General features: G+C 42.8%; 1 protein-coding gene across 3 annotated transcripts in view; it reads left to right on the forward strand.

Moving 5' to 3' along the window:
* The first annotated feature begins 5,288 nt into the window (after positions 1-5,288).
* The window catches only part of QRICH2 (glutamine rich 2), a 109,228-nt gene continuing 100,788 nt past the window's right edge, over positions 5,289-13,728 (forward strand). For all 3 annotated transcript variants that reach the window (XM_056549842.1, XM_056549843.1, XM_056549844.1), the window contains exon 1: positions 5,289-5,921. In XM_056549842.1, coding sequence (XP_056405817.1) covers positions 5,514-5,921 — 408 coding nt within the window. In that variant the 5' untranslated portion in view covers positions 5,289-5,513. The remainder of the gene's footprint in view (positions 5,922-13,728) is intronic.

A 13,728-nucleotide genomic window follows, 5' to 3' on the forward strand; every position in this document is an offset into this window, starting at 1 on the left:
AGAAAAAAAAAAACTGCAAAGTCAAAAACTGTATGGTGAAAACAGTAGGGAACCGTGAGCACATAACAGTTCTGTACGGTTCCCATTGACTCCCATGTTAAAAATAAATAAATAAAAAAACGTATACAGTTTTTCACCCGGACCAAAAACCATGGTAGGCTGCGGTTTTGGGTGCGGGAAAATAACTGACAAAACCGTACAGGATGCAAAACAGACACAACCTGATGCATCTCTTGGCATACGGTTTTCAATATTGCAAAATATTGCAAAAACGTGGTGTGAATGCACCCTTATAAATGTTGGCCCAGGAGGGCTTATGTTCATACACTATGAAGCATAGATGTTAAGTATGCGGGCACAAGCAGGTAAGGGATAAGAAACCTGAACATGTCGCCATTGGATAAAATGTAGGTGTTGAGCGAACTTACAGTAAATCGGCTCGTTGCGAACCTCGCAGCTCGGCTGTTGATTACTTTAGTCTGCGTAAATTAGTTCAGCTTTCCAAGGGCTCTTGTTGCCTGGAAAAGTCCAGGATTACACTCTTAGGTCTCCTAGGTCTGTATCCACCTTTTCCAGGCAACTGGAGCCCATGGAAAGCTGAACTAATTTATGCAGACTAAAGTAATCAACAGCCGAGCTGCGAAGTTCGCTACGTGCCAATTCACTGTAAGTTCACTCAACTCTAGTGTTGAGCTAGCTGTGGACACAAAACAGGTCAGAAAACAGGAACTCTAATAGCGGTCCGTAAAAAGGACTGTGTTCTAAAGGTTTTAGGGGCTTAGAGAAATGTGGGACCGCAGCAGGTCCGGTGAGGCCACGTTGCTTCCCCTCCACAGCTAGTGATGTCCTCATTTGCTGGGTCGTGGCACACCACCTCCCTGCCTCACACATGCCCAGATATCCGCAATTCTGCACAAATTCTGAATTGCTGAGTTCCCGTATGCTCAAAATACTGAATTCTGCCGAAATTCTAAGCCTGGTTGAGTTTAATGGGACAAGCCTGATGCTGCTGCAGGGCTGGATGGTGTCCCGGTAGGTATGGGGACCTCTTGGGGTGGGATTTTCAGGAGCTGTTTTAAGTATTCAACATTTTTTTAAACAACCATATTACAAAAAGTCTTTTAATTTCCATCATACCATTTAACCATATCAGTAAAACAATGGTGTAAATAACCAGCCTAATGAGGGCTTCTTTCTCCACATACAGTAACTGAGCTCAGTTGTCAATAGGGATATAATGTGATACGGGCAAAGCGGTTGGTTCCAGAAAATGATGCCAAAACATACCCATGAGCAAACTACATGTGGCTATAAAAGGCTAAGAGGAAGTAAGTCATATGACTGGGTAATCAAGGTGTTAAAGGGGTACTCCGGTGGAAATTTTTTTTTTTTTTAATCAACTGGTGCCAGAAAGTTAAACAGATTTGTAAATTACTTCTATTAAAAAAAAAAAAAAATCTTAATCCCTCCAGTACTTACTAGCGGCTGTATACTACAGAGGAAATGCTTTTCTTTTTGGATTTCTCTTCTGTCACGACCACAGTGCTGACCTCTGCTGTCCATTTTAGGGACTGTCCAGAGCAGGAGAAAATCCCCATAGCAAACATATGCTGCTCTGGACAGTTCCTAAAATGGACAGCAGAGGTCAACAGAGAGAACTGTGGACGTGACAGAAGAGAAATCCAAAAAAGAAAATAATTTCCTCTGTAGTATACAGCCCCTAAGAGTACTGGAATGATTAATATTTTTTAATAGAAGTAATTTACAAATCTGTTTAACTTTCTGGCACCCGTTGATAAAAAAATAAAAATAAACTTCCACCGGAGTACCCCTTTAATGGATGGGGATAGGAGTGATGGCAGCTGAGGCTGCTTGCATATTTGGAGCACCGATTAGATGGCATGAAGACAGAGAAGTACAAGCACCTGGCACTGCTCTGAGGCGACTAATAGTCTGTACGGTCAGGCAGTAAGAGTTGTTTGCATTAGCTGGTTAGTGGCGGTGTTCACACTAGCTCTGCTCAGCAAATCTATTCGTGTGTAGAATTGGAAAGAAAAACGCGGATCACTCACCAGATTCCAATGCTGTGCTCTTTTTATCTTTGAGTATGAGGGTGGCTATACGTGGACAGGTCTGGGCCCGAGGAAACGCCCAGAGGGCGTGAAACTGTGCAATCGCTCCGGACGGGGCTTCTTACCACCTACTGCCCTGCTGTTACACCTGTCCATGTGTAGCCACCCTCGTACTCAAAAATTAAAGAGCACAGCATTGGAATCTGGTGAGTGATCCACGTCTTTCTTTCCAATTCTACACACGAAAGATAAGAAGACCTCTGCCTGTCCTGTGCTAATTAGGATGCCGTGATTTTACAGATCGTCCCCCTGATCTAACTAACATTAATATTTAACACTTTAAGATCCCTCAATTAAGGTTGATTGCGGGATCTAAAGGGTTACATGTGATGTAAATGTACAAGAAGCCGGACTAGGGGACTTTGAGCTCACTTTAGAACAGGTGAGAACTGGCTGCTGTAAGCAGCCAGGACTCGCTGCTAATGCTGGACAATGGCAATCATGCTGTTGTCCAGCATTAGCAGCGAGTCCTGGCTGCTTACAGCAGCCAGTTCTCACCTGTTCTAAAGTGAGCTCAAAGTCCCCAGTCTGGCTTCTTGTACATTTACATCACATGTACCCCTATGGCAGGGGTACTCAACTATTATGCATATCCAGGTCAGCCATCAGTGAAGATCTGAGCGCCAAGGTATGGTTCACCCAGTGGCCGCAGTGCCATGAAGAACATTGCTATTACCCTAATAAGTCACAGGGTAAAATGACTGAAGTGTGGAGGATGTAAATCTAGTGTTCCCTGCATGACCTGAATACTGCCACATACTGTGCCTCTAAATATAATACTGCTACCTTGTGCCCCTGAATATATTACTACTGCACGCTATGCCACCAATTATAATATTGCAAAACACAGTACCCTGAAAAAATAATTGTTCCTTAGAACAATGAATGAGGTATCTGTGACTCCTAGCTGTAGTTCTGCAACAACTGAAGAGTCACAGATGGGGGAGGGGGAACCAGCAACTGTCCACCTGACCAGGCTCCTCGTATACGTGTACACTAGAGATGAGCGAACTTACAGTAAATTCGATTCGTCACAAACTTCTCGGCTCGGCAGTTGATGACTTATCCTGCATAAATTAGTTCAGCCTTCAGGTGCTCCGGTTTGCTGGAAAAGGTGGATACATTCCTAGGAAAGAGTCTCCTAGGACTGTATCCACCTTTTCCAGCCCACCAGAGCACCTGAAAGCTTAACTAATTTATGCAGGAAAAGACATCAACCGCCGAGCCGAGAAGTTCGTGACGAATCGAATTTACTCTAAGTTCGCTCATCTCTACTGTATGCCCTTGTTCGCTCCCTTTCTATGATGCGTGCGTGTCATTACAGGATGGTCCCGGGGGCTATCACCTGCTCGGACCCGTGTCTAATGCCCAACATCACCGATCACAGTGATGCCTGGCATTAACCCTTTAGATGCCGCTATCAAAGTGTAATGTGGCATCTATAATTGAAAAAAAAAAAAAACACCAATCCCCGCTGCTCAGTCGGGCTGATCAGCCGAGAGAATGGCGGGAGGACCCCTTACCTGCCTCCCCGCCATCTGATCCGTTCTCAGATTCTCCAGTCAGCCATGGCAGGCTGGATCCATCGAGCACTGATAACACTGATCAATGCTATGCTATTCACACATACAATATGTCTACTTTTATGTTTTTACTTTTTGAAGACATTAGAGGGCTTCAAAGTTTGACAGCAAATACCAAATTTTTCATGAAAATTTCAAAATCTGAATTTTTCAGGGACCAGTTCAGTTTTGAAGTGAATTTGAGGGACTTTTATTTAGAGTGCCTTCAGCTGTTGCAAAACTATAACTCTCAGCATGCACTGACAGCGAAGGGCATGCTGGGAGTTGTAGTTACTCAACAACTGGAGGCACAATTACAACTCCCAGCATTACCTTTTGCTGTCTGTGCATGCTGGGAGTTGTAGTTATGCAACAGCTGGAGGCATATATATTTTTTTACTGCAACTCCCAGCATGCACAGACAGCCATAAGGCATGCTGGGAGATTTTAGTTGTGCCTCCGGCTGTTGCATGACTACGACTCCTAGCATGCCGAGGATACACAGCACTCGCCTCCTGCTGTAGTATAGTATAACTCCTAGCATGCACAGCCAAAGGGCATGCTGGGAGTTGTAGTTGTGCCTCCAGCTGTTGCACAACTATAACTCCCAGCATGCCCTTTGGCTGTGCATGCTGGGAGTTTTTGCTAAGCAACAGCAGGAGGCACAGCCTTACCTCTTGTTGTTGCGCTCTCCTGTCCCCCGCCGCTGGTCCTGTAGTCGCCATAGTCTGAACCTAGCTTTAGGGCCTATTCACACGGCAGAATTTCCTCTTGCGGAATTCCGCCTCAAATTAAAGCCCATAGACTCCTATGGGATTCCGCATTCCCATTCACACTTCTGAATTTCCGCTAGTGGAAATTCAGAAATGCGAATAGGAGTGTTGAATCCCATAGAAGTCTATGGGCTTTAATTTGAGGCGGAATTTCGCAAGCAGCAGTTCTGCCGTGTGAATAGACTCTTGTGGTGCTTTAAAAAAAAAAAATAGTGGGTTAAAGTTTTGGCTTTTATTTTTTGGGTATTTTTCCCCTGCGTTTTCCTCATGACAAATCATCTGCTTTTTTCATCTTGTGATTTACGGATTTTACTGAAATGGCCGGAAAAAAAAACACCTGAAAAATCGCCAATGCTAAACCTATGTGGCTATCTATTTTGTCCAAAAAACAAAACAAAACCCACCATAGTCTTTTTCCACAAGAACACTATTCCCATTCTCAGGAGTCCCGCAGGACCAGCCCTTGAGGTAAAATCTTGGGTGAGTTCCCACACTTTTTTCCCAGGACCTGACGCCATGGTGTAAACCTACCCTTATTTTGCTCACATCACCTTCTGCAAGAATCTGCAACACTTTTTTATACACCATAAACGGGATAAAACACAATGATTAATCCCACCACCTATATATGAGGAGCGGGAGAGGCTAGACCACGCCCCTTCTCCGCGACTCCTAGTAAACCGCGCGGCTATAAACTCAGGTTGCGTAGTTTACGCGGGCATTGCCTCACTGGTTATAGGAAGTGTCTGCTTATACGGCTACTTCCAGTAGGTGGCGCCTGAGACCAATCTGTTCTACCTGGAGATGTTCAGAATGTTCCTGTACAGAAGCCAGGATGTCAGGGTTTTGCGGGTCACAGCGCCCCCCCCGAGTCATGGTGGAGCACAGCGCTGGTAGTAAGGAGCTCTCTGCGCTAGGAGCAATAGGCTGTTGAAGTTCCGTTCTCTTCGGTCACCCAGCAGCAGGGGGCGCCAGACACTGTGGGATAGGTAACTAGGTGTGGCGTTCTGAGAGGACTCGGGAGTCCTGGTGCTGCAGCTCAGAGGATGGAGAGGACTGGGATGGAGGCAGGAGCCGTCTGTCTGCACGAATTGGCCAATTTGGCTATTGGGCCACCAGAAGTCGGGGCAGTGAACTTCAGCGCCCTGCACACTCTCCTTCATGCTATTATTAGGCATCTGCACATCCAGGAGGGCAGCTGGGGGCCCCAAGGCGGCACCGGGCAGAGACCACCATCAGGGGGCGTCCTGGAGAAGGGGCAGAAGGACAGCATGGAGGGCAGGCTCCTGCAGGTAGAGCAGCAGCTGGAGGCGCTAAACTACTTTCCCTCTGGGGCAGAACTGATTGAAATGAGCAAATCCGGCCAGCAGGGCGGCAGCAGCACACTGAGGGACGTGTGGCAGATGATGCAGCTGAAGAGGAGACTGGAGGTCAATGAGGAAGGAGTGTGCAAGGTAATGATCCAGCAACTCACTCAGCAGGTCCTGGGGGTCCATGAAGGTGACACTGATGTCATATGTATGAAATCATCAAAGCCCAGGCATAGGCCTGTTAGATCTATCATGACTATCATCACTATCATAGTCCTGTCATCACTATCATAGTCCTGTCATCACTATCATAGTCCTGTCATCACTATCATATTCCTGTCATCACTATCATAGTCCTGTCATCACTATCATATTCCTGTCATCACTATCATAGTCCTGTCATCACTATCATAGTCCTGTCATCACTATCATAGTCCTGTCATCACTATCATAGTCCTGTCATCACTATCATATTCCTGTCATCACTATCATAGTCCTGTCATCACTATCATAGTCCTGTCATCACTATCATAGTCCTGTCATCACTATCATAGTCCTGTCATCACTATCATAGTCCTGTCATCACTATCATAGTCCTGTCATCACTATCATAGTCCTGTCATCACTATCATAGTCCTGTCATCACTATCATAGTCCTGTCATCACTATCATAGTCCTGTCATCACTATCATAGTCCTGTCATCACTATCATAGTCCTGTCATCACTATCATAGTCCTGTCATCACTATCATAGTCCTGTCATCACTATCATAGTCCTATCATCACTATCATAGTCCTGTCATCACTATCATAGTCCTGTCATCACTATCATAGTCCTGTCATCACTATCATAGTCCTGTCATCACTATCATAGTCCTGTCATCACTATCATAGTCCTGTCATCACTATCATAGTCCTGTCATCACTATCATAGTCCTGTCATCACTATCATAGTCCTGTCATCACTATCATAGTCCTGTCATCACTATCATAGTCCTGTCATCACTATCATAGTCCTATCATCACTATCATAGTCCTGTCATCACTATCATAGTCCTGTCATCACTATCATAGTCCTATCATCACTATCATATTCCTGTCATCACTATCATAGTCCTGTCATCACTATCATAGTCCTGTCATCACTATCATAGTCCTGTCATCACTATCATAGTCCTGTCATCACTATCATAGTCTTATCATCACTGTCATATCATAGTCCTGTCATCACTATCATAGTCTTATCATCACTGTCATATCATAGTCCTGTCATCACTATCATAGTCCTGTCATCACTATCATAGTCCTATCATCACTATCATATTCCTGTCATCACTATCATAGTCCTGTCATCACTATCATATTCCTGTCATCACTATCATAGTCCTTTCATCACTATCATAGTCCTGTCATCACTATCATAGTCCTGTCATCACTATCATAGTCCTGTCATCACTGTCATAGTCCTGTCATCACTATCATATTCCTGTCATCACTATCATAGTCCTGTCATCACTAACATATTCCTGTCATCACTATCATAGTCCTGTCATCACTATCATATTCCTGTCATCACTATCATAGTCCTGTCATCACTATCATATTCCTGTCATCACTATCATAGTCCTGTCATCACTATCATATTCCTGTCATCACTATCATAGTCCTGTCATCACTATCATAGTCCTGTCATCACTATCATAGTCCTGTCATCACTATCATATTCCTGTCATCACTATCATAGTCCTGTCATCACTATCATAGTCCTGTCATCACTATCATAGTCTTGTCATCACTATCATAGTCCATATCATAGTCCTGTCATCACTATCATAGTCTTATCATCACTGTCATATCATAGTCCTGTCATCACTATCATAGTCCTGTCACCACTATCATAGTCCTGTCATCACTATCATAGTCCTGTCATCACTATCATAGTCCTGTCATCACTATCATAGTCCTGTCATCACTATCATAGTCCTGTCATCACTATCATAGTCCTGTCATCACTATCATAGTCCTGTCATCACTATCATAGTCCTGTCATCACTATCATAGTCCTGTCATCACTATCATAGTCCTGTCATCACTATCATAGTCCTGTCATCACTATCATAGTCCTGTTATCACTATCATAGTCCTGTCATCACTATCATAGTCCTGTCATCACTATCATAGTCCTGTCATCACTATCATAGTCCTGTCATCACTATCATAGTCCTGTCATCACTATCATAGTCCTGTCATCACTATCATAGTCCTGTCATCACTATCATAGTCCTGTCATCACTATCATAGTCCTGTCATCACTATCATAGTCCTGTCATCACTATCATAGTCCTGTCATCACTATCATAGTCCTGTCATCACTATCATAGTCCTGTCATCACTATCATAGTCCTGTCATCACTATCATAGTCCTGTCATCACTATCATAGTCCTGTCATCACTATCATAGTCCTGTCATCACTATCATAGTCCTGTCATCACTATCATAGTCTTATCATCACTATCATATTCCTGTCATCACTATCATAGTCCTGTCATCACTATCATAGTCCTGTCATCACTATCATAGTCCTATCATCACTATCATAGTCCTGTCATCACTATCATATTCCTGTCATCACTATCATATTCCTGTCATCACTATCATAGTCCTGTCATCACTATCATAGTCCTGTCATCACTATCATAGTCCTGTCATCACTATCATAGTCCATATCATAGTCCTGTCATCACTATCATAGTCTTATCATCACTGTCATATCATAGTCTCACTGTATTAACACAAAACAATCTTTTCCGTGTCCATAGACATTTTTATTCCTAAATTACATTGTTACATCATTTTAAGGTTGAAAAAAAAAAAAAGAGTCCATCAAGTTCAACCTAAAACATCTACTGTGTTGATCCAGGGGAAGGCGAATCCCCCCCCCCCCCTTCCCCCCATGAGGCTGATGCCAATTGCCCCAAAACAGAGGAAAAATTCCTACCCGACACCAATGTGGCATCTGAATATTTCCCTGGATCAATGTTCTATCCCCATAAATCTAGTACCATAACCTGTAATATTATATTTTTCCAAAAAACATTCAGGCCCCCCTTAAACTTGTTTATTGAGTCAGACATCACAACATCATGTGGTAGATAGTGTTGCCCGCGAATATTCGGGATTAAAATTGTAATCGCAAATATCGCATATTCGCAAATATAGCACTATATATTTGCAATTACGAATATTGTTTTTTTTGTTTTTTTTTAATTCATAGTACACATCACAGTGATCACTTATCATCCCTCTCTGCTTCCAGCTTGTGTGGTCTAAAGAAGGCTCTAATACTATATTCGCGAATATTGAGCCCTCCCTTCTTTAATGGTATAGGGAACTAATGGGCTAGTGCAGTGGCCTAACCTGCGGACCTCCAGATGTTGTAAGACTACAACTCCCAGCATGCCCGGACAGCCATTGGCTGTCAGTGCATGCTGGGAGTTGTAGTTTTGCAACATCTGGAGGTCCGCAGGTTGGAGACCACTACACTAGTGCATCAACTCTGTGATTTTTTTTTGTCCATTTAAACCAATAGGCCCATTGTGGTCTATGGGGATCTCATGGTATGTAAAACTGTAAGATAAGCAAGAGGGTCTCGGCAGTGCAGTGGATGGGAGACTGTGCGGTGGTTCGAGTCCCGGGGTGGGACGGAGTGATACAGTGTTGTGGTTAAACTTTTTTACTTGTGATTGACAAATGTAGGTCAATTGGTAATTAAGAAAGCCTTTGAACCATGGGAACAAGGTCAATTGGCAATTAACTGAGTGTTTGAACCGTGGGAACAAGGTTAATGGGGGTACCAAATATGGGTATTGGGGTTAATTGAAACTGGATGTAATGTGTAAGCCTGGGTATGAATAAATGAGAGGTTAAGGAACATAGGGGGAGATTTATCAAAACCTGTGCAAAGGAAAAGTTGTCCAGTTGCCCATAGCAACCAATCAGAGCGCTTCTTTCATTTTACAGAGGCCTTGGGAAAAATGAAAGAAGCAATCTGATTGGTTGCTATGGGCAACTCATCAGCTTTTCCAGGAAAGTAAAGTTTAACCACAACACTGTAACACTCTGACTTAAACCACCGGTGGTCTCCCATCCACTGTACTGGCAAGACCCTCCTGCTTATCTCCTCCTGCTCATATGAGATCCCCATAGACCACAATGGGCCTATTGGTTTCAACAGGCAAAAAATCACAGAGTTAATGCACTAGCCCATTGGTTCCCTATAAAGAAGGGAGGGCTCAATATTCGCGAATATGCGCATCGTTTTCTGCATATGCGCGTAAAAACGCAAATATAACGAATATGCGAATTTCGCGAATATATGACGAATATTCGTCCATATATTCGTAAAATATAGTGAATTCGAAAATGGCCTATGCCGCTCATCACTAGTGGCAGAGAGTTCCATAGTCTCACTGCTCTTACAGTAAAGAATCTCTCTCTGTGATGAAGGATTCTTATTTCTGTTTCTGAGCAACTGGGGGAACTACAGACATTGCCAGCCAATGGCATGTAGGGCTAAGCTTTATTCACGTATATTGTGAGCCGGTTGAAAATAAGTCACTCTCTTCCACACTTTTGTTTATCAGGAATGTCCCTCTAGGCCTCGTACAGAACAGAGAGACTTGGTGACGGTCACCCAGTTCTTACAGGGAACAACACCATTGCTTCATGGGCCGAGCTGAGCGGCTGCCTGTAGTGGAGCATTCAGCTGTCTACACGGATCCCTGATATTTCATATGTGGACTTTGCTGCTTAGAAACCAGGCAGAGAAAGAAAAGGCCCAGAGCGTATCGAGGAATGCACTGGATGGAAGATCTGACACTAGATAATCATTTACCATCTAGAAGCAATCATTTCCATGGTAACAATGGGGTAGATCATAAAAAACTAGCTAAGGGTGCATTCACACCACGTTTTTTGCAATACAGTTCCCGTATACGTTTTCAATGTGAAAACCGTATGCCAAACGATGCATCCGGTTGTGTCCGTTTTGCACTAGTTATTTTTTTGCCGTACCCAAAACCGTAGCCTACCACGGTTTTTGAACCGGGTGAAAAACCGTATTGAAACCGTATATGGTTTTTCTGAACATGGGACTCAATGGGAACCGTAGAGAACCGTATGTGCATACGGTTCCATCTGGTTTTCACCATACGGTTTTTGACGTTTTTTTTTCTTGGAATTTCAATCAAACAAGTGAAACTTTATTCATAGTATACATTTTTTTTCTTAAAAAAATGATGCAACCGGACATCATTTTTGAAACCGTATACGGGTTAAAATTGGACACACGTTTTGATACAGTTTAGTCAGGTTTTGAGGAATCCGTTTTTCATCAAAAACCTGATACGGGAACTGTATTGGAAAAACGTGGTGTGAATGCAGCCTAATTATTAGGCATTGTAACTTAGACTAGACAGTTTGAGAATGCACCATATTTATAACAGTGACTTAGGTGTCTAAATATCAATCTGCTAGACTCCTATTACACAGTGCGGCCATCGGCCAAACAAGCCAATATTGCCAGGGAGCAGTGCTGAGCTTGTCTGTGTTCTGGCTGCAGTCTGAGATTAAGGACTCCAGCACAAGTCAGAAACCCCTCAGATGCCGTGATCAATACAGATCACGGCATCTGCAGCATCGCGGTCACTAAAATGGATGATCGGATCGCCCGCAGAGCTACCGCGGCGATCCGATCATCCAGCACGGCAGACGGAGGTCCCCTCACCTGCCTCTACTGCCTTCCACAGGTCTTCTGCTCTGGTCTGCGATCGAGCAGACCAGAGCAGAAGATAGCCGATAACACTGATCAGTGCTATGTCCTATGCATAGCACTGAACAGTATTAGCAATCGAATGATTGCTATCAATAGTCCCCTATGGGGACTATTAAAGTGTAAAAATAAAAGTAAAAAAAGTTAAAAATAAAGTTAAAAAAATGTGAAAAACCCCCTCCCCCAATAAAAACTTAATAATAGTCTGGACCCTGGGCTAATAGCGTGCCGCGTGCTATTTACCCTTTAGACGCGGCGATCAAAGTTGATCGCCGCGTCTAAAATGAAAGTGAAAGCTTCCCAGCAGCTCAGTCAGGCTGATCGGGACTATCGCGATAAAATCGCAATGTCCCGATCAGCTAGGACACGAGCTTAGGACCCTAACCTTGCTCCGTCACGTCCGATCGGTGTTTGATTGCTCCAAGCCTGAGATACAGGCTTGAGCAATCGACCGCCTATAACACTGATCCATGCAAAGCTATGGCTTTGCAGGGATCTGTGTAAAAGATCAGTGTGTGCAGTGTTATAGCCCCCTATGGGAGCTATAACACTGCAAAAAAAAGTGGAAAAAATAAGTTAATAATGGTCATTTAACCCCTTCCCTAAAAAAAACAAGACAGTGTAAATAAAAATAAACAAATGTGGTATCTCCACGTGCGGAAATGTCCGAATTATAAAAATATATCGTTAATTAAACCGCACGGTCAATGGCGTACGCGCAAAAAAATTCCAAAGTCCAAAATAGTGTATTTTTGGTCACTTTTTATATCATGAAAAAATGAATAAAAAGCGATCAAAAAATCCAATCAATACAAAAATGGTACCAATAAAAAAATGAAAAATGAGCCCTCATACCGGCCCGTACGTACGACAAAATCAAACCTATATAAGTAGGGTATCATTTTAACCGTATGGACCTACAGAATAAAGAGGTGTCCCTTTTAATGAAGAATGCACTGCGGAGAAGCCCCCAAAAGTTACAAAATGGCATTTTTTCTTCAATTTTGTCGCACAATGAATTTTTTTTCCATTTCGCCGTGGATTTTTTGGTAAAATGACTAATGACTGCAAAGTAGAATTAGTGGTGAAAAAAATAAGCCATCATATGGAATTTTATGTACTAAATTGAAAGCGTTATGATTTTTAGTAGGTGATGAGGAAAAAATGAAAATGCAAAAACAGAAAAACCCTGTTTCCTTAAAGGGGTACTCCGGTGAAAACCTTTTTTCTTTTAAATCAACTGGTGGCAGAAAGTTAAACATATTTGTAAATTACTTCTATTAAAAAATCTTAATCCTTCCTGTACTTATTAGCTGCTGAATACTACAGAGGAAATTCTTTTCTTTTTGGAATGCTCTCTGATGACATCACGAGCACAGTTCTCTCTGCTGACGTTATTATAATAATAATAATAAGCTTTATTTATTGTTGTCCTTAGTGGGATTTGAACCCAAGTTCCCAGCACTGCAAGGCAGCAGTGCTAACCACTGAGCCACCATGCTACCCTTAGCATACATCTGCTAAAATGGACAGAGATGTCAGCAGAGAGCACTGTGCTCGTGATATCATCAGTGTTCCAAAAAGAAAGGAATTTCCTCTGTAGCATTCAGCAGCTAATAAGTACTGGAAGGATTAAGATTTTTTAATAGAAGTAATTTACAAATATGTTTAACTTTCTGCCACCAGTTGATTTAAAAGAAAAAGGTTTTCACCGGAGTACCCCTTTAAGGGGTTAAGGAGTTAATAAAAACAGATAGAGCTTAGTGAGAGATGCAGTGAAATGCCAATGTAAGCTGGTAACCAAGACACAAACATGACTAACCGTGTTGTCTTCCATGCCGTGCATTATTTCATGAATACATTGTAACGTGATCGTCTCCGCTGAAGGCATTTTCTTTCAGGACATAAAAGGCTCCTATTAACTTCGCTCCATGTGGAAGCTTCTAGGGCCCCAGGAGAGAGACTGTTTTGAACACGTTTTCCCTATGGATAGCAATTTCTCTGGTTACAGTTTTTTGTTGATCTACAAAAACTTTCTGATTGCTTATTAAAATCTCTAAATATATGTACAGACAAGGCCAAAATTGTTGGTACCCTTCCAATAAAGATAGAAAACCCCT

This window comes from Hyla sarda, chromosome 13, assembly GCF_029499605.1.
Source record: "Hyla sarda isolate aHylSar1 chromosome 13, aHylSar1.hap1, whole genome shotgun sequence".
Taxonomy (NCBI): Eukaryota; Metazoa; Chordata; class Amphibia; order Anura; family Hylidae; genus Hyla; species Hyla sarda.